At 44.1% G+C, this 18,522-nt stretch overlaps 2 protein-coding genes across 2 annotated transcripts; one reads left to right on the plus strand and one right to left on the minus strand.

The window, feature by feature from the left end:
• Positions 1-768: 768 nt before the first annotated feature.
• On the plus strand, positions 769-14,217 carry LOC6731130 (protein dissatisfaction). The gene is made up of 5 exons (XM_016179627.3): positions 769-1,193; positions 2,990-3,073; positions 3,131-3,292; positions 11,062-12,401; positions 12,498-14,217. The coding sequence occupies exons 1-5, from the start codon at positions 1,184-1,186 to the stop codon at positions 12,978-12,980; spliced, it is 2,079 nt and encodes a 692-aa protein (XP_016023682.1). The 5' UTR covers positions 769-1,183; the 3' UTR covers positions 12,981-14,217.
• Positions 14,218-17,695: 3,478 nt separating this feature from the next.
• On the minus strand, positions 17,696-18,204 carry LOC27207569. The gene is made up of 2 exons (XM_016183254.2): positions 18,100-18,204; positions 17,696-18,030 (listed from the first exon to the last, which is right to left on the minus strand). Exons 1-2 carry the CDS (start codon positions 18,152-18,154, stop codon positions 17,735-17,737), a joined length of 351 nt encoding a protein of 116 aa, XP_016023683.1. The 5' UTR covers positions 18,155-18,204; the 3' UTR covers positions 17,696-17,734.
• Positions 18,205-18,522: the final 318 nt, after the last annotated feature.

The following is an 18,522-nucleotide window of genomic DNA, read 5'->3' on the forward strand; positions in this document are numbered from 1 at the left end:
AAAAAAGCGAGAGAAGCCAGGAGAGCAGCTGAGCATCTCTGCCGACGAAGGATGTTTTGGCAAGCACAGGAGCAGGACATCCGAGGGCAGGCTGTGGGAGCAGGACGGCGCCAGCACATACCAATACAATGTCGCAGCCGTTCCACGGCTAGCTTTTCGTCATTCTTGACATTTTGTGGTGAATTGTCGAAAGCCACAGGATATGTGCGCCAGTGTGCGTGCCGAGCGCCACTGCGCTAGTGTGCGTGTGCAGCTGGTTGGGTGGCGAGTGTGTTGGTGAGTGAGTTAGTGTGTGTGTCGGTGAGTGGGAAAAAACAAAAATGGTGGACGGCAGGAAGTCCCCTCATTTGCTGTAATCGCATCAGGCCGGGGCAGTGAAAAAAGGGCGTTTTCCGGTTGGTTACCCGGCACTCCTCGCTCTCCTCCCTCGGCTCTCTTTCGCACTCTCTTCGAGGACTTCACGCCGACATGGGAGAGTCAGTGGGTGGGTGTGCATGGGTGTACGGGTGCTTGGGCGGCTGGGCTGGTCGGTCGCTTTTGGTCCACTATCAGGGGATGAAATGTAACATTTGGTAGCTTTTCGTAAATTTTCGACTTTCGTTTGGTCTCCTTTTTTTTTTTGTTCTGTTTGTTTTTGTTCGTTTCTGGGTTCTCGGCTCTCGACTCTCGATTCTCGGCGCTCGTCGCTTTTCATTTTCCCATCTCAACTGGGTTTTTCGCCTTTCCGTTTGTGGCTTTGCTGCGGGGGGAGGAGTGAATGGGAGTGGGATTGCGGGTGGGGGTGGCTACTGCCTTTGGCTTGGCTCGCCCTCCTGTCAAATTGACTGCAAAAAAGGACCTCTCCTTGGCAGCTTCACTTTCGTAATTGGCGGTCTGTTCGCTGCTGGCTCTGCCAGCCTTAGCTTCCCGTTTCATTCGCAGTTGGTCCGTCAACCCAGGCGATCCGCATTTGCGTCCGCAGCAGGTTTCCGATTTCAGAACTCTGATTCCAGCGGCAGCGAATCGCGTCGGCATCTGAACATCTGAAAAGATTCTAAAATTGCAAGTGACTTTGTGCACCGGTTACACAAAAATTGTTAACAAATCACCATATATTCCTAATTCAAATTTAAAGTGCGCAGTGCGGAACATAAATCGGAGCAAACTGGATACGTTAGGGTTCAAATACTTCCATCAACGGAAAATGGGCACAGGTACGAAATGCGTCGGAATTTCCCATTAACCTCTTGTGGGGATACCGTCGGCAATTGAAAGTGTGTTTTAATAAAAATCATCAACAAAAGCATCTACATCCGTCAGATTGATAGCCTTATGCAAAAGTGAAAATGGTTTTAGCTTTAAGACATTTTTTTCTAAATAGTAGTATTGCCTGTAATTGCATAATTTTCAAGAAATTAAGACATACTGGTCCTTTTAACGCGTAAACGATAAGTGAACTTATTGTAAAATCATGAAGTATTTGTCTGGGGGTGTACGCCATCTAAGAATCACATAGTATGTTAAGTAATGTGCAATTGATAAACCTTAGAAAAGAAGGAATATTGTATAAGCAAATGTTCACATTTACTCAAAATTGGTAATCATCATTTTAACTAGTTTACAATATTAGACTTTTTGTTTCGTTCGCTCTTTCACCCTGATTACTAGTAAATTCTTGACAGGATCATAAGTCATGTAAACCTATCTGTATCTAAAGATTTGATCATCACTCTTTAATTCGTTAAAAGATGGAAAAGTAATCAAAGAAATTTTATCGTTTTCCTAGTTCAAGAAACCATTGACTGTCTAGTAAAAACTAGTACACCTAGATTGTAATTTATAAAAGCCTTTCACTGATTTCTCATGTTGTTCCAATTATGGCATTAGTAATTCCATTTTCCTGTTGGTCTCCCACGTCACTTTGATTTTCGAATGACCCATTGTGAAGCTCTCACGCCGATAATGCAAGCCCCTCACGTTTTCCCACACCCGATAGGTTTTTTGCCTATCTAAACATGTCCGAGATTTCCATAAAAATGCAAAAAGCATATTGAATATGTTTAATATAAAGACATAACCCGCACACACCGGCCAACTACCAAAATAAAAAAAGGGGTTCCAAAGTAGGAAGTGATGGCGTAAGTAAACAGAAATATGTAAAATCAACAATAGCGAAATTTAAAAAAGAAAACAACGGGCTGAAAAAGGTTCGTGGCCCAAGGTGTTAGTGGTCCTTCAGATTCCGCATCCGAATCCGATGCAACCCCAGAAAAGGACACTCGAGAGGTGTCAACACGCTGCGGACAATTGACGATCCGGAGGGTGTGAAAATTGGCAACACGCGCCAACCGAACGGCGACCCAAAACCAAAACCATGGCCACAACCGAGGGAACTTCACCAGCGACAATATGTCAAATGTCACAGGACAAAGGACCGCAACAAAGGGCGAGCGTTTTATTTTGACAAGTGCCGAGTGTTGAACTTAATTTGCGAAGCGTGCCAGTCAAAGGGCTGCCATCCATCCCCACATCCTTCCATCCAGCTCCCGCCCACTTTTCCGCACAGGATGTGGGCGTGTGCGGGCCATTTTCACAAGCTAATCCGCGACAAACACTCTCCAAGCAGCGCCGCAAAGTAGGCAGCATTCCTTGGGCGTGACGCACTGGTTTTAACAGGGCGCACGAGCTCCGGCAGGATTAGCTCTTAATAAAAGTTAAATATGCCAATGATTAAATACACTTACTTGCCATTGTTGTCGCACAAGGCAGCTTATATTTTCCAGTGGCATACATTTTAAGTGGGTATTTCAAATGTGGAAAGAATTTCAGGACAATCGAAGGTATATTTGATAATGGTTGTTCCAAACTGATAAAGAATCTTAAAACCTCGTAATCCTTATATTTCTATTTTCTTATCTTGAGATCGCTTCATACTTAGACATCCTTATTATAGAGTCACCACTGCCAAGCAATCCACAGCTATTATATCCACCTTATTATTCTTTTTTAGCGGGCGATCGCCTGTTGGACATTCCCTGCAAGGTGTGTGGCGATCGCAGCTCCGGCAAGCACTATGGAATCTACAGCTGCGATGGTGAGTCTTGGATGCGATCGAGTTGACAACAGTGTAAGCTTAGCTAATCCCTTTCAGGCTGCTCGGGTTTTTTCAAGCGGAGCATTCATCGCAATCGGATTTACACCTGTAAGGCCACCGGCGATCTCAAGGGTCGCTGTCCGGTGGACAAGACCCATCGGAATCAGTGTCGCGCCTGTCGCCTGGCCAAGTGCTTCCAGTCGGCCATGAACAAGGATGGTAAGTAACACACCAGGACATACCTTTCCCGCGCCACAAGTATTGTTTTACTTGCCAAATACACTTAATTATGCAGCAAATTAGCTCGGGAAGCCTGTTTTCGCCAAGGCTTTTGGGCATAAATTACATTTAAAGTGGGGGAGGGTAACCGAAATGCCGGTGGCTCCCGCCTTTCCAGCACTTGTGGCCAGACTCCAGAAAATGCCATTTGAATTTTGGCTGAATTTGTCATTAAGCTGATTATAAATTATGCGAGCCCCAATCCTGTGGTCGTGCCTCGGGGGCAAAAACCTTAATGGGGGAAAGTGTTGGAATTGATTTAAGATACATTTACTTTGTTTTAAAAATGAAAAAGGGCAATGATTTTGGAAAATATTTATTCGAAATTGCCAAAATTATATGTTAAATATATATTGGATTAAGAGAATAGAAGCTATATTTAATGTTAATAATAATCAGTCTGCTGATAAATTTCCAACTCATTATTGAGAAACCCAGCAACATTAGCTGCTCGAATTTGGATATCGACCGAGTGTCCCCCATTCAGGCGGTAATCGGCAGTCGGATAGCCATGACCAAACCGAGAACACAGCTCAATGCAACAATGCTAGCTTTAAAGCTCTTAAGCCAACATTAAATGTAGCATAAAAACACATAATAGCGACGAACATTCTCCGTATCAACTGCCAGTTGGCAGATGGCGATGGCAGTCGGGGTGCGGACTTTGGCCGACTACATCCAGGAGCCAAACTCATCTCATGGATGCGATGCCAGTATTCAATGTTCAGTATTTGGTATTCAGTGTTCAGGAGCTGCCATTGATGGGTTCACTGCACAGAAGAGCCGGGACAGAAACAAGGGACCAGAGCAGCGTGAGAATCGCAGCAGATTTTCTCACACGCAAAGGCCACTCTTTTGGGATGGGCGGTGGATTGAGTGGGTGTGGGTGGGTGTGCTTTTGAGGCGTGAGGGTCGATTGACAATGTGCACTTAATAGCGGATTACACGCATTATCCGTTCGCTGAAAATGCGACTAAAATGTATTGACAATCAAGTGATGATGCCCAAAGCTCGAACTTAGACGTCAGTCAACCCAAGGACCTTCGCAGCGATGCTGGCTTGTGAACCGAGATGAGGGGCGCTAAAACGGAAAGGGTCCTTTGGTGGTGGCACCACCCAAGTGAAAACTAGAGCTGCCCACAAAAAAAAAAAGCGCAAGTGGAAAAAAGCAGGATGGAATTATAGCGATTAGAATGATAGCCGACGGCGAAGTTCTCTATAAAGGAGTATGGACTTGATGCAGTTGGGATGATTGCTCCATAACTTGCAAGATCTATATTACATTATTATGGCTAGTTATAATCCTAAACTGCCTCTTTGGGCTTTAGAATTCTTCTCAGATTCTGGTTAGCTGCCAAAGTATCCATCATTACTACAAATACTGTACTTTTCAGGACAATTCCCCAACCAAATTCGGGGATCCTGTAAACATCGAAAACGGCAGGATATGAGCATGCTGAGAGATGTACACACGTGTTCCTCACATTCCTTGCGATATTTTCTTAGTTTGCCGCTACAAAGCCTCATGTTGGGCTGCCTTTTTGGGGTTTTTCTTGGCTGGTTCCGTAAATAAACAACAAACAGCCATGGACGCCAAACAATTCACACATCTTCCACAAGCCCCACACTTTTGGCACCCACCCTATGTGCTAGATGTACCCCCAGAAAAATGCTCCGCCCAAACGCCATTCTAGTTTCCCCAGACAAAATGCTTTTGTTGTTTAGAGCAGAAAGCAAAAAAGCCACAAAAATCGTTCAAGGCACGTTTGTGTAACATTTTTGTGAGTTTGGATTGGGTGGGTCATGCGAGTAGTAAACTTGTTGTTGGGGGTCGCTGGCCTTATGACTGTGGTGGGGATTTTGGGGATTGAAAGTAGTTGCGTCTGTGGTTTGCCCTTCTCAGTTTTCTCATTTTTCTTTTTAAGTTAATTGCAAATGAAAGGGAAGATCTGCCATTAATACATGCAAAGATTTACTATCTATGATCTAAAAACTCAAAATAAAGTTATTATACTAGCTTGAATATATATACTTCATCTTCGTTTCATACATACATATCAAATTAAGCTGTGAAATTGTGGGTTTTTTACAAAGACAGCTCGTTTGCCCAAAGGACATGGCAATTTGACAGTTTTCAGCTGACCAATCAGCATGCCACCGTACTTTAGAGCTGACAAATAAGTTATTATGGGAAAATATGACAGGCGTCGCACATTTCGCTGTCAAAGCTTTCAGAATTCTGAATTCAGAAGCAGAACTGCCTCCCCCAAACCAGGCTGACAGAATTACAAATGTTGGCTACTTTGTATGCTAATATCCTGGCGGGGAGGATGCGGATTGAATGTTGGAGGTTTGAGAAAAAATGGAAGGGACGACAAGAGCTCTCCTTACAAATTATGTTGCCACTTGTCACATTTAATGGTATTTGCATTTGTATACCCCAAAGTGTCGGCATCATCAACACGCATACTACACGTAGCGACCCTCCTGAACCATCCGACGGTTTTTCACTTTCTTTTTCTTTGCCAATATTTACGCGGCGATTTAAGCGGATTTCTCATTTTGAGTGATTTGTGTCGCTTCTCGAATCCCATTCTTAAAAAGCTCCTTTCACCCGAGCTCCGTAAAGTGGGCGTGTAATAATGATGGGGTCATTATTCCCCCAGTTGTGTGATGAGCCGAAAAGTGATATGTAATGATGCTTATAATGGACGGGCAAAATGTGTAAATATCCCAAATGGAGACACTTATCACTATGGAAGTTACAAAATAGGATTTGGAACCATAATTTTACAATGCTGGTATTTGATTATAACTTGAATTGAGCATTCCCTTATGTTTTGGGGTTATTACCCAATGAAGTTCTTTCTGAATAATTTGTTTACAAAATATGGCGAGGTACTATATTTGTTTGTAAACTCTATTAGAAGGGGCTAAGCAAAGAATTCCATATTTGTTAAGTAGAGGAAACGGTGCGTATGAGTAATAAGCTTAGAAACTATCTCAATCTTATGTTATTGGCCCTTTCCTTCTTATATGCGCACATAACAATAAATAATAATATTTATTAAAGCTAGCTCTATAGTTTATAAGCACTAAAAGTGAAAGTCGATATGATTTAAGTATGAACAGTAACATAAGAAGTAATTTTCTGAGCTATAGGTCATTTTAGTTTGCCATGTTCTTGCCGAAGAAACCAATGAAATTACTCAGAGCTTCTACAGGTCGGCATGTCTAAGTTTATTAATCAATATTGGAATAAGACTTACAATTGTCCTTTGATTTCCACTGCGAGGCTTAATGTGCATCGGAATCCAGTCTTCTCGACTTGAGTCGATGTGTACTAACTTTAACTTTAGCGCTTAACGAAGGCAACTTTCTCCGCCCACACTTTCTGGCAAGGATTAAGCGAGGCAAGACGATAAGACAAACAGCAGAGACAATCACAAGTGGACGAGCGGAAACCTTTTGCAAGATTCAGCCAAGTGTAAACCCATTGGAAAGGACGCCAGAATGGAGTGCTCTTAGTTGCTGTTGGTGTTTCCCGGTGTCACTAGCACCTAGGAGTGTATACTCTTAGTTGTACAAGTATTTTGTTGCATACTTCTGGGCTCTTAAGCCCTTTTGTCAACAGACTGTGGTTCCCCAGGCTGGCTTCATTTTTGGTCCAAGTCTGTGGGACTGGCACTCGTTTCGTTCGTGATAGTGTCAATGTACACTTTTGTTGTTGTTGATGTCTATTCCGGAGACGACTTTTTGGCGCTGGCGCAAAAGGCAGTCACTGCTAATTTCATGACCACATTTTAACGTATTGATTTTTGCTGATGTGCAGCCATATACACACGCCTTCATATATTCGTATATATATATGTATGTGTATGTACATATACATACATACATTCGAACCCTGCTGATATTTATTGTGTAGCTTTTAAGCCGCCCGGTTCGGTTGAGCCAGCGTTGAATTCCCCACGCCACATTGCGTATACGCAATTTCATTTACACATGGCTGCAGGGCACAGAAAGCCATGGCTGAGAGACACGCCCACACATGCAAATTCACACGCACACTCACACACACATGTGCTGCGTGTTTTACTTAATTGACATTATAGCCTACTACGATATGTGCATACACTTTTGCCAGAGACTGTGCGACATGTAAATGCGCCTGGCTTGCACATGTCATGGACACGAACCCCAGCATTCAGGACCCCATCATCCCCATCTCCACCCACACCCACACCCACACACAGATGCACACCATACACATCCTGCCTGCATTGCAGTGTGCGTGAGTGAGTCAAACGTGTCAGTGTCAACATTAAAAGCGGATTTAAAATCACTTACCCACTGGGCGAGCACAACTCGAATGAGAGTCAGAGGCGTAAAAGCCGTTGGCCTCATCATGTCCGTAGCCACTTGCCACGTCGAATGGGCGGTAAACACACGGACATGCACACAAAGTGTCCAGGAGTCAAGCAGCAAATCGATGGAACAGGAGTATCAACTATCTCCTACCGATCGAATGATTCAACTATAAGCAGGAACAATGCCATATCCTTGAAAGCAACTTTGAGTTATTACCATAGGTATAATAAAATTAACCTTGTATTAAGTTATTTAAAAGATATATCTTTTTCGATTGTTACTGTCCTTCGTTACTACGCAAACCTTCAATACAGTGAGCAGTAAGAATAAACATAATCTAAACTCATGAATATTTCATTGTTATGCTTATAAGGCAAATAGCTGGCATAGTATGCAAATCTCATGAATATGAAATCTAATTAACACTTGACTTATAAACTCTTACGGAAATCAAGGAGTTTCTCTTTTACCCCGAATTTTCCGCAGCACCCCCTTCCCACCTTTCGCCGCAGAAAAACACCTGGAAAACCTCCCAGGCTTTTTCCGAAATGTGGTACAAAAAGTTACGCCCGCTGGGCGAAAAGAGCGAGTGGAAAAAAATGACAATCTACAAATCTAATTAGCAACTCATTACGAGGATCGCAACCCTGCTCACAGGACACCATCTCCGCCGCAGGACAGCGAGGCGCAAATGGAAAAAGAGAAACATTGCGAACATATTGACCGATTTGCTGAAGTTAATCAATTAATTAGGGTAGAGCACAGGGAAGCGGACCGGAAGTTCTCCACGAGAGCAAAAACAATTATGTCAAAATACAAGCGTTTGAGGGGGAAAAGGAACCATTTCGTAGGCGGCGAAGCTGAGGAGCGACGGACAAAGGCCGCAATGTCTGGATGCCAAGGAAAACGCGGCGGAAAAATTAATGATAAGTGGCAGTGGAAAAGCGAGCTGCCACACAGCTGCCGAGTTCCCACGGCGAGACACGACCACGGCGACTTCACGACGATGCCGCACGCAAACTACCAAATGATGGTCATCATCATCAACATCACGGCGAGCGGTGGCCAGGACGAAGGATACGCAGCCGCCCATAAGCTGAAAAGCGCAACGCGTGCCCCAGAAATCGAAGCAAATAAATCGGCAAAATCGGTAATGAGCAGATGCGGGGCATATATTATGTCGTAATCAAAACTGAACGCAAAAGGACTTCGACTCGAGTATATCAAAATGCGTTCGTTTTGTTTGGCAGGCAAATTAAAAGTAAATAAGGCAACGTTTGCAAATTGTGTGTGGGCATGGGCGAGAAGCGTAACACTCGAGAACAAACGGAAATAAAATAAAAAGATACATAAACCGTGAAATTAGGAAAACACTTGAAGTGATTCGATGTGCTCCGAGCAGGGGTGTCTGTGCAGACCCAGTTTTCCGATTCCATCGGGGGTTGCAAAGGACTAGTAGCCGAGTGCTTAATAGTCCATAATGGCCACATTATGTCGGCACAGGCTGCTCCAGTGCGCAGTCACCCACGGAATTGTGAGGCCAACAATGGAGTAAGAAATGGCCAATTGTCAAGTACTTACGGATATCTCAACCATTCAATCATTACAATAGATACTTTTAATTATGTAATTACCGTGCTTGGGGAGGAAATAATGCTCATCCATTCTATTATTATCAAGCTAACTTGTAGCTTTTGATATTTATTTGCTTTTTTGGTTTATGGATTTCTTAGAGCCTTAGTAGCATGATTTCCAGGTATCAAATAGTCCAAATATTCAGCATTGATATTGCGACACTCACTCACTAACTTGTCTGCTAAAAAAGAAATCAAATGCAATTTATAAATTTTATAAAATGCTCAAAAGTTGATTCGCAAGTTGAAAAAGTATATTCCACTTAATTCAAGTAAGCTTTTTCGAAACGCCTGCAGTGATTTGCCTGTTTGGTGTTAGAGTTCAGACACGACTTGTGCATTTTCCATTTTCATAACTTGGCAGTAAGTAAATCGTTACTTTTTGCTCATCAACTTACTTTTCTGCTTTTGCCTTCAAACAAAGTTTTCTATGGGGAAAAAATGGCGAGGTTCCTAGAAAACGTAGAATGCCAAAATCAAAAAGGATGTGAAAGGGAACAAGTACTTATTTTAAGTTTTTCCTGCCAAGGCAGCTAATTTTGTTGCCTTTTTCACGCGTTTCTGTGTTTGAGGAAACAAAAAAAAAAGTGAAGGAAAGTGGGTGTTTCAGAGTCACAGCCAAAGGGTTAACGTGAAGTTTGAGTTCCGCAGGGGGTATTTTCAACTTTTCTTTCGCATTCAGCTGAACCGCAATTTTTTCGAGTCGCGCTGAAAATGGGGACCTGAAGTTTGCTAAACCCGCAGCATAAAAATTTGATGAGTTTTGCATTTTCTTTAATTGAAATTTGTGATCTTTTAAAAGCTTTGAGACTTCTTCCCGCTCTAGGTGGCAATGTGGCAACTTTTTTTCTACTTTCAACCATTGGAGTGGAGCGCGGGATGAAGAAGAAGCCAAGCTCAAGTGACTGTAGTCATTTTGCGGGGGAAAGACGCACTCACATATGCGATTAGCTGGGTATTAAAATGTCACCCCTTTTGCGCCACGTCATGCAATCTACAAGATTCGCAGCGCTACTATAGATACATTTAATTACAAACAAATAAAAGTCATGACAGCCACTCACACACATGGTGTGCCTCCTGCCCCTCTCAGCAGACAGTTATGTGCCCAGGTTTTTGGCTCGAGGCATGTGCAACAGTTCTCACGCCCGAGGACAGTTCATCTATCCAATCCGCTACTTTGCGTCCTTATAGCTCGTATCTTTGCATCTCCAGCTTCCTAATAATCGGTTTATTATTTCTTCCCTCTGGCCCCGCCCTCCCCTCACCTTTGACCCAAATCGGCTAAGGCCCAACCTTTGCGACCATGCCACAAACAGCCCGTCCCGAAAAGTTTCAAAAAGGATAGATAGCTGCGGAAGATGAGAAGAAAGCCAGCCAAGAGTATCTTTGAAATTAACTTTATTTATTTAACTACTTAGAGGCAGATTATCGCAATTACACACTTCAAATGTTTTTATGCAAACCAGATGGGTTCGTCACATGTAAATGGCAAGCCAATGATTTAAAAGTTATACTAAAGTTAATATATATATGTGTGTATTAAGCGTTTAAGTAGGAACTATAGTTGTCAACAGTATGATTATCTTGATTTTGTATCTAAGAGTACGCTTTGATTATTATAAGATACATACCACACATCCACTTGTTACTCGGAACTTCTAAATGTTTTCAAAAGTCAACACTCATTTTCCTCTCCCCCAGCTGTGCAGCACGAGCGCGGCCCCAGGAAACCGAAGTTGCACCCGCAACTGCATCACCATCATCATCATGCTGCTGCCGCCGCCGCTGCAGCGCATCATGCAGCAGCCGCCCACCATCACCACCATCATCACCACCACGCCCACGCTGCGGCCGCCCATCATGCGGCAGTGGCTGCAGCGGCTGCCTCCGGGTTGCACCACCACCACCACGCCATGCCCGTCTCGCTGGTGACCAATGTCTCGGCCTCGTTCAACTACACGCAGCACATCTCCACGCATCCGCCAGCTCCGGCGGCGCCACCCAGTGGCTTCCACCTGACGGCCAGTGGCGGCCAACAGGGACCGGTTCCACCAGCTGGACACCTGCACCATGCTGGCGCCGGACATCAGCACGCCACGGCCTTCCACCATCCGGGACATGGACATGCGCTGCCTGCCCCACATGGCGGCGTGGTCAGCAATCCCGGCGGCAACTCGAGCGCAATCTCCGGCAGCGGACCCGGCTCCACGCTGCCATTCCCCTCGCACCTGCTGCACCACAATCTGATCGCGGAGGCGGCCAGCAAGCTGCCGGGCATCACTGCCACAGCCGTTGCGGCGGTGGTGTCCTCCACCAGCACGCCCTATGCCTCGGCGGCGCAGGCGTCGTCGCCTAGTAGCAACAACCATAACTACTCATCGCCCTCGCCCAGCAACTCCATACAGTCCATCTCGAGCATTGGATCGCGCAGCGGTGCTGGCGAGGAGGGCCTCAGCCTGGGCAGCGAGAGTCCGCGCGTCAATGTGGAAACGGAGACACCTTCGCCCTCGAACTCGCCGCCCCTGAGTGCTGGTAGCATTTCGCCAGCGCCCACGCTGACCACCTCGTCGGGATCGCCGCATCACCGCCAGATGTCGCGGCACAGCCTGAGTGAGGCAACCACGCCACCCAGCCACGCCTCTCTCATGATCTGTGCCAGCAACAACAACAACAATAATAATAATAATAACAACAATAATGGAGAGCACAAGCAGTCCAGCTACACATCCGGATCACCGACACCCACAACGCCCACGCCGCCACCGCCGCGTTCTGGTGTAGGTTCCACCTGCAACACGGCCAGCAGCTCCAGCGGCTTCCTGGAACTGCTGCTCAGTCCGGACAAGTGCCAGGAGCTCATCCAGTACCAGGTGCAGCACAATACGCTGCTCTTCCCGCAGCAGTTGCTGGACTCACGGCTGCTCTCCTGGGAGATGCTGCAGGAGACGACGGCGCGACTGCTCTTCATGGCGGTGCGCTGGGTCAAGTGCCTCATGCCCTTCCAGACGCTCTCCAAGAACGACCAGCATTTGCTGCTCCAGGTAGGGATGCTCCCCTAGTTTAAATAGTATTCTGGGATATATACGGATGCAATAAATTGCTCGGAAATCTAACGAAATCAATGCGTTTTGTTTCAGGAATCCTGGAAGGAGCTCTTCCTGCTTAACCTCGCTCAATGGACTATACCGCTGGATCTAACGCCCATCCTGGAATCACCGCTCATCCGCGAACGGGTGCTGCAGGACGAGGCCACGCAGACGGAGATGAAGACGATCCAGGAGATCCTGTGCCGCTTCCGCCAGATCACACCCGACGGCAGCGAAGTGGGCTGCATGAAGGCCATCGCCCTGTTCGCGCCCGAAACCGCCGGCCTGTGCGACGTGCAGCCGGTGGAGATGCTGCAGGATCAGGCGCAGTGCATCCTCTCGGACCATGTGCGTCTGCGCTACCCGCGCCAAGCAACCCGCTTCGGCAGACTGCTGCTCCTGCTCCCCTCGCTGCGCACCATCCGGGCGGCCACCATCGAGGCGCTGTTCTTCAAGGAGACCATCGGCAATGTGCCCATTGCTAGACTGCTGCGCGACATGTACACCATGGAGCCGGCCCAGGTGGACAAGTGAACCGGCCACTCATGGCAGCCGAAATGAAATCAAAATCGATTCCCTAGCACCTAAGCGCCATACGTCGGTCGTCGTCATATGCGAACTTATTTGTATTCCAATGCGACCCGAATCCTTCATTCAGATTCACTGCGGCGGGAGGCGGGCCAAATTGGGGGCGGGAGCTGCAGATGCGATGGTTCGCAGGACGCCATGTAATGGAGGCGTATGTACTAACCGCGCTCCTCCATTGGCGATGCAGTCCGCGTTGATGGCGCACCCACACCTTGATTTATCGCCGGCAATGCGTCGGGGTCTCCTTACTCTCGCTTCGTTTTCTAACATTTGTATCCTTATTTTATTTCATCTTTTTCCACGGATTTTTCTTTTTGACTGCCTGGGCGGCACTCTTTATTTATCTTTCATTCGACGTTTTGTCGTCGCTTTTCTAAAAATTCCCCATGTTATTTCAACCTGGCAAGGACCTCGCAGTCCCATTCCCGCGCCCTTACTTACAAATCACTCCCCATCCAGCGATTCCGCAATCGTTGTTCTGACTAGGAAATACCCTATAATCAGACAAACAAAGAATATCAGCTGAAATTCTTTTTTCAAAGCAGCTCTATAACGGATTCTGAGTGGAATACCTAATCGATATCAATAAATGTAAAAATTATACATATCCTTCTGTCTTACCAACTTTGTTTGCCTACTATAGGGTATTAACAGTCGTCAAGGACCCTTCCTTCATCCCTGAAAGTCTGCCCACTTGTACATTCATGATTTAATATGACTGCCTTTTTTTTAATACCTTCCTCCCGCTTTTTCTCAGTTTCCACTTTTTTACCATTCCGGGGTATCATTTCGAATAACGCGTTTAGAAATCGTGAAAATGAAAAAACAACTTTGCCGCAGGTCAAGCGACCAATTTATGTTGCATGTTATGCCTCACTGTTACTGTTGGCTCGTTGGTTGCCTCTCTGGCTTGATGTTTCGGTTAGTTGTATCTAATGCATAGACGGATACAAAAGTATCTGTGTATCTGGACATGCACTTGCATCCGTAGAGGGGCACTGAAATGTCTAAACTCCACTTGTGCAAGCAGCCGAATGCTTTATAATTGAGTTTTTTCACATTGATACTCGTAAGAACGTAAAGTTAGATATAGCGCAAACAAAACATTAACTAATATAAATGAATGTAATATTATGGTCAATCTAACCATCTAAGGCAAATTTAAATAAATTAAAATATATTAAAAACAACAAATTTGTACTGCTTTTCAATCATTTTTCTTTAACAAAATATTTATGGGATATTTGGAAACTTTCCTTTAATCCGATTCGAATATAAATGGATATTGGTAAGATGTACAAAGCTACAAGCATTTCGGAGCCGCTTAGATTTTAGAGTTGTAGGCGCTTGGTAAGAGAGTGGGCGTGGCCAAAATGTTATTTATATTGCCTAGGCATCACGGGAAAGCTTTTTTTACAGTCCTTATGCTGAAAATTAATTATGAGGATATTAATATATACATATCAGCCTCTTGCATTCATATGACACTTAAATTCAAAACGTTTGAAATAATAATCTGATAATTAGGTGTGTTAGTTACTATAGATACTATAGTGAAGTAAAAGTAAGTTAAATTCAAAACAAAACAAAAAAGGGTAAACTAATCTTAACCGCTGATCTGATTTTCCCCTTTTTGGAAGGGTTGTGTTAATGGAACGTTACAAAATTTTCAGATATAATTTTCATATTCATACGAACGGACAAACGGACATGGCCAGATCGGCTTAAAAAGTGATCCTTATACATATTTCTTGTTTCAAAGAATATAGTATATCTAGTATCGAATAAAATTACATGAGAACATTTCATAAACTGAATTTACTTGGACTTCAGAACCGTGCAACTTGCATTACCCAGCGAGTGATGCCATGTTTGCTGCAACTAAACAAATTAAAGCGCCTAACCAACCGAAAACCTTGTAAGCCAATGCAAATGCTGTTAATGGATGTAATGCCGCACAAAACGAAGAAAATATTAACCAGTTTAAACAATTAAAACAATTAAGTGTTTCCACACTATTTGCAGAGCAGCAGCGGAGGGGCCACAAAAAGATGTTAAGTAAATAGCATCAAAATAAAAAAAAAGGTGCCGAAAACATTTTGCAGGACAAAGCGAGCGGCAAATAAAAATGTAAATCATAAAAAGCGTAATGAAAATAAAAATCCTCAATTTGTATGCTGTCGCATATTCCGCAATGCTTAAGCATTGTCCAAGTGGGGGGGATGGCGATGGTGCCACCACCACCTGATTCCACCAAGGCGAAGTGGACTGAACCGGAGCTGTCATAAATTCTGCCAGCAGACACCAATCCTTTTCAAAGGACATGTGCGCTATGCGTCTATTATTGATGTCCGGTCTCCGAACATCTCCTGTCATCAAAGAGCCCGATTCAATTGTCTGAGACAAATGTCTTTGGCAAAAGGTAAGGAAAGAGTTCTTATTTTGCATATGCAAACGCCGGCAGCTCCAATTCGTAGAGGGACAGCCGCACAAACCGCTCGGACATGTTGCACATTACCCTTTCGGATCTGCTCCACCAGCTACCCAGCCCACCAAAAAAAACCGCCCAACTCTTGGGGGGAAAAGTTTTAGCATCCGCTGCCAGTTCTTTTCACACTTTTCTTTTTGCCGCTGGCCATGGGCAATACATCTTGGGCCACAAAACACAAAATCGTCTTAAGTATTTTGTGTGGTTTAAATAAAGTAAAAATAATAATGCACAAGTAAAACCCAATGCCCAGATGTCCTGCTCAAAAGAGTGGGAGTGTGTAAAGGATAAGCGTGCTACATCCGCTTAGCGATGTCCTCATCTAGTCCTGGAATACTCTAATATAAGTAACCAAGTCCTCAAAAACTGAAAACCCAAAGATCGTATGGCTAATTATAGCGTAGCTAAGTAAGATATTATTCGCTTAATTGTTACTTTCTACTATATAAATGCATACATATATATATTACAAACACACTTTTACTTAATTAACATGATTTGGTTTAATATTATATCTAAAGGGCATTTAAACGTCAGCTTAGCTAAATTCCGGCTGAAACTTTTCGTTTTCTTTTCTCCTTTCTTGCCATTTATTTTTGGGTCTCGTTGTTGCGTAAATGATTTTATTTCGTTGCTGTAAAATTTTTGATGTACTATTATTCTATGCCCAAGTCCCCAATGTCCATCATTGTTTTTTATAGACACATTGCTGTGTGCAAAAGGGTTAATTCCCCGCACCCCCATCGCCGCCAACGAGGAGCGCTCCTCATCGTCATCATGACAAGCGAATCAGCAGCCTTGGCCAAAAAGGTGGGCTGCATATGGGATATGTGATGTGTGATATGGGTTATGGGTTATGCTATATGGTATATGGGATATGGTCGAGTGTGTGGGCACAAGATCCACGCAATCTTGATGATGTGAATTGTGGCACTTGTCCATCGAATTTGGGGCGTGGGCCGGCATATCATGCTGCAGGATTGATAGCTGTTTGCTAATTTTGAGTTTTCCGCATACGCCTAGTATGGCGGGTACTCCAGGTCAGCGGGTGTGTATGGAAAGACCACGTGTACGGCTGTAATCCATGGCAGCTACAAGAGGATAAGCCAATAGAATGGGCACAATGGATGGGCAACTGATTGTGGGTCTAAACAGCTAAAAGCTAAGCTCGGATTTGCAAAGATAATACATCCACAATGTTAAAAATATTTCATAACTTTATCTACCTATAATATATAATATATGTATATATATAATTTCTTTAATATATGACTAGATGATAGTTACAGGAAGTACAAGAACTTTAGTAGACAAGAAATCGAAAAAGGAAAAGAAAATAAGTAAAACGTAGCAGTCCACTTAAAATTCCGCAAGAAAATCATATTACCGCCACGAGAACCAGCCAGTTCCTCCTACTCCCACTACCACTCACATCCACCCACCAACACAGTGGGGATCGGGAACGGGAATCATTTTCCTGCTTTCCCAGCTGCCGTCGGAACAGGGCAGACCAAACCAGACCAGACCAGAGATACCAAGTCAGGCCACGAGCATAACGTGCAGCTTTCCAGCTTTCGCCGCAATCAATTTTACGGGTGCACAGCAGCAACAACCAGGAACAGGCTGGGATGCGCCAGTGGAATTAGAGCAACCCCGAGCACAGCCACGTCAACGCCAAGCCACTCAGCCACCACCCGGCCACCTCACGAGCGGAGTTAGACGGTGTTCCAGGAGGAAGAGGAGCGCACGTGGTCCTGCTCACATGAAGGTATTAGTCCGGAACATCGCTGCCATGGCATGGGTCAACGCCATCGCGCATAGAGGACTCGACTGCATCCATGTATGCGTAGGCGTGCAGGATATTTGTCCGGCAGCACGGTTAAATACAAAAAATCCATTCGTCAAATTGACCGATAACAAGGTACAAATTCCCCAAACAAAGTGCAGTAAATAGCAGGCAACGCTTTAACTTGGAGTTATAATAAAGGCTAATAATTGTATTTTAACAAGACCGTACTAAAAATACTTCTATCACAAATATCCTTTAGTTTGACACCGAAAAGTTAAGATTACAGAAAATCCTTTTATCCTTTAGTTATATCCTTTTATCCTTTAGTTTCTTAAAGATATTCTGTTCATCTGATCCATTATTGAATTTGTTAATTATGCGTTGTATAGTTATTTGCTTTATTCACGTGAAATACAAAGTATATTAAGTAATGGTGTTTGGTTGCTGTGTGGATCCTGTGACCTGCACCCCTTTGATTTCACAATTTAAAGCCCCCTCAGCACATGATGATAAGGAAGCGGGTGCGTCCTTTAAGGTACGTTGGCTAATTAAATCCAAAAGCGACTTAGCCGCTCCCTTTTTCATTTTTATAACGTTATTCACGGCTTTATCAAGACTTGCCGATCCGGATTTGATCGCAGTTCCAGTTTTGGAGATAGCCTCATAAAGCTTCTCCTGTACCACATCGGTAAGTTCTTCAACTTCGTCTTTCCCAAGAGCTGGTTAAAAAAGTGGTTTCGTACAAATAATTATAAGAAAATAACAGGAATTTTCGTAATATTACTGACCACCCAAAATAATTAAGAGTTGTAGAATAGCTATCCACTTGAGGCTGGCCATCATTTAGTTGTGGCGGATAACACCGATTGTTGAAATCTTCGACGTGTGTTAATTAGATTATTCCGAAAAATAACAGTGACAAAAGGATGACACAGTTGATTATAAAATATTAGCACTTGTTTTTGGTTACAATTTGCTAATTTGTTGGCATTCCGAATCAAAATAGGCAAATCAATAAAATGTAATAGTAAAAGGAAAAATAAATAATTTATAATAAGGAAATAAGTTGAAGAACAATAGGAGAATGCATGCTTTTCAAATTTTTCACGAATACCGCTAACGATATTAATTTTACTACAAATGCACAATACCAATTTGAATTTGGCGGCACAACTGCTCACCTTGCAGCACTGGACAAGAGAATGCGCAAA

Source organism: Drosophila simulans, chromosome 2L (genome assembly GCF_016746395.2).
Source record: "Drosophila simulans strain w501 chromosome 2L, Prin_Dsim_3.1, whole genome shotgun sequence".
NCBI lineage: Eukaryota > Metazoa > Arthropoda > Insecta > Diptera > Drosophilidae > Drosophila > Drosophila simulans.

Excerpts from the sequence above, each read along its gene's own strand:
- LOC6731130 (XM_016179627.3), top strand. Across the intron at positions 3,293-11,061 it reads GTCGGCCATGAACAAGGATG|CTGTGCAGCACGAGCGCGGC; the intron begins GTAAGTAACACA and ends CCTCTCCCCCAG. Across the intron at positions 12,402-12,497 it reads ACCAGCATTTGCTGCTCCAG|GAATCCTGGAAGGAGCTCTT; the intron begins GTAGGGATGCTC and ends GTTTTGTTTCAG.
- LOC27207569 (XM_016183254.2), bottom strand. The coding sequence starts at position 18,154 with ATGATGGCCAGCCTCAAGTGGATAGCTATTCTACAACTCTTAATTATT. Across the intron at positions 18,031-18,099 it reads ACTCTTAATTATTTTGGGTG|CTCTTGGGAAAGACGAAGTT; the intron begins GTCAGTAATATT and ends TTTTTTAACCAG.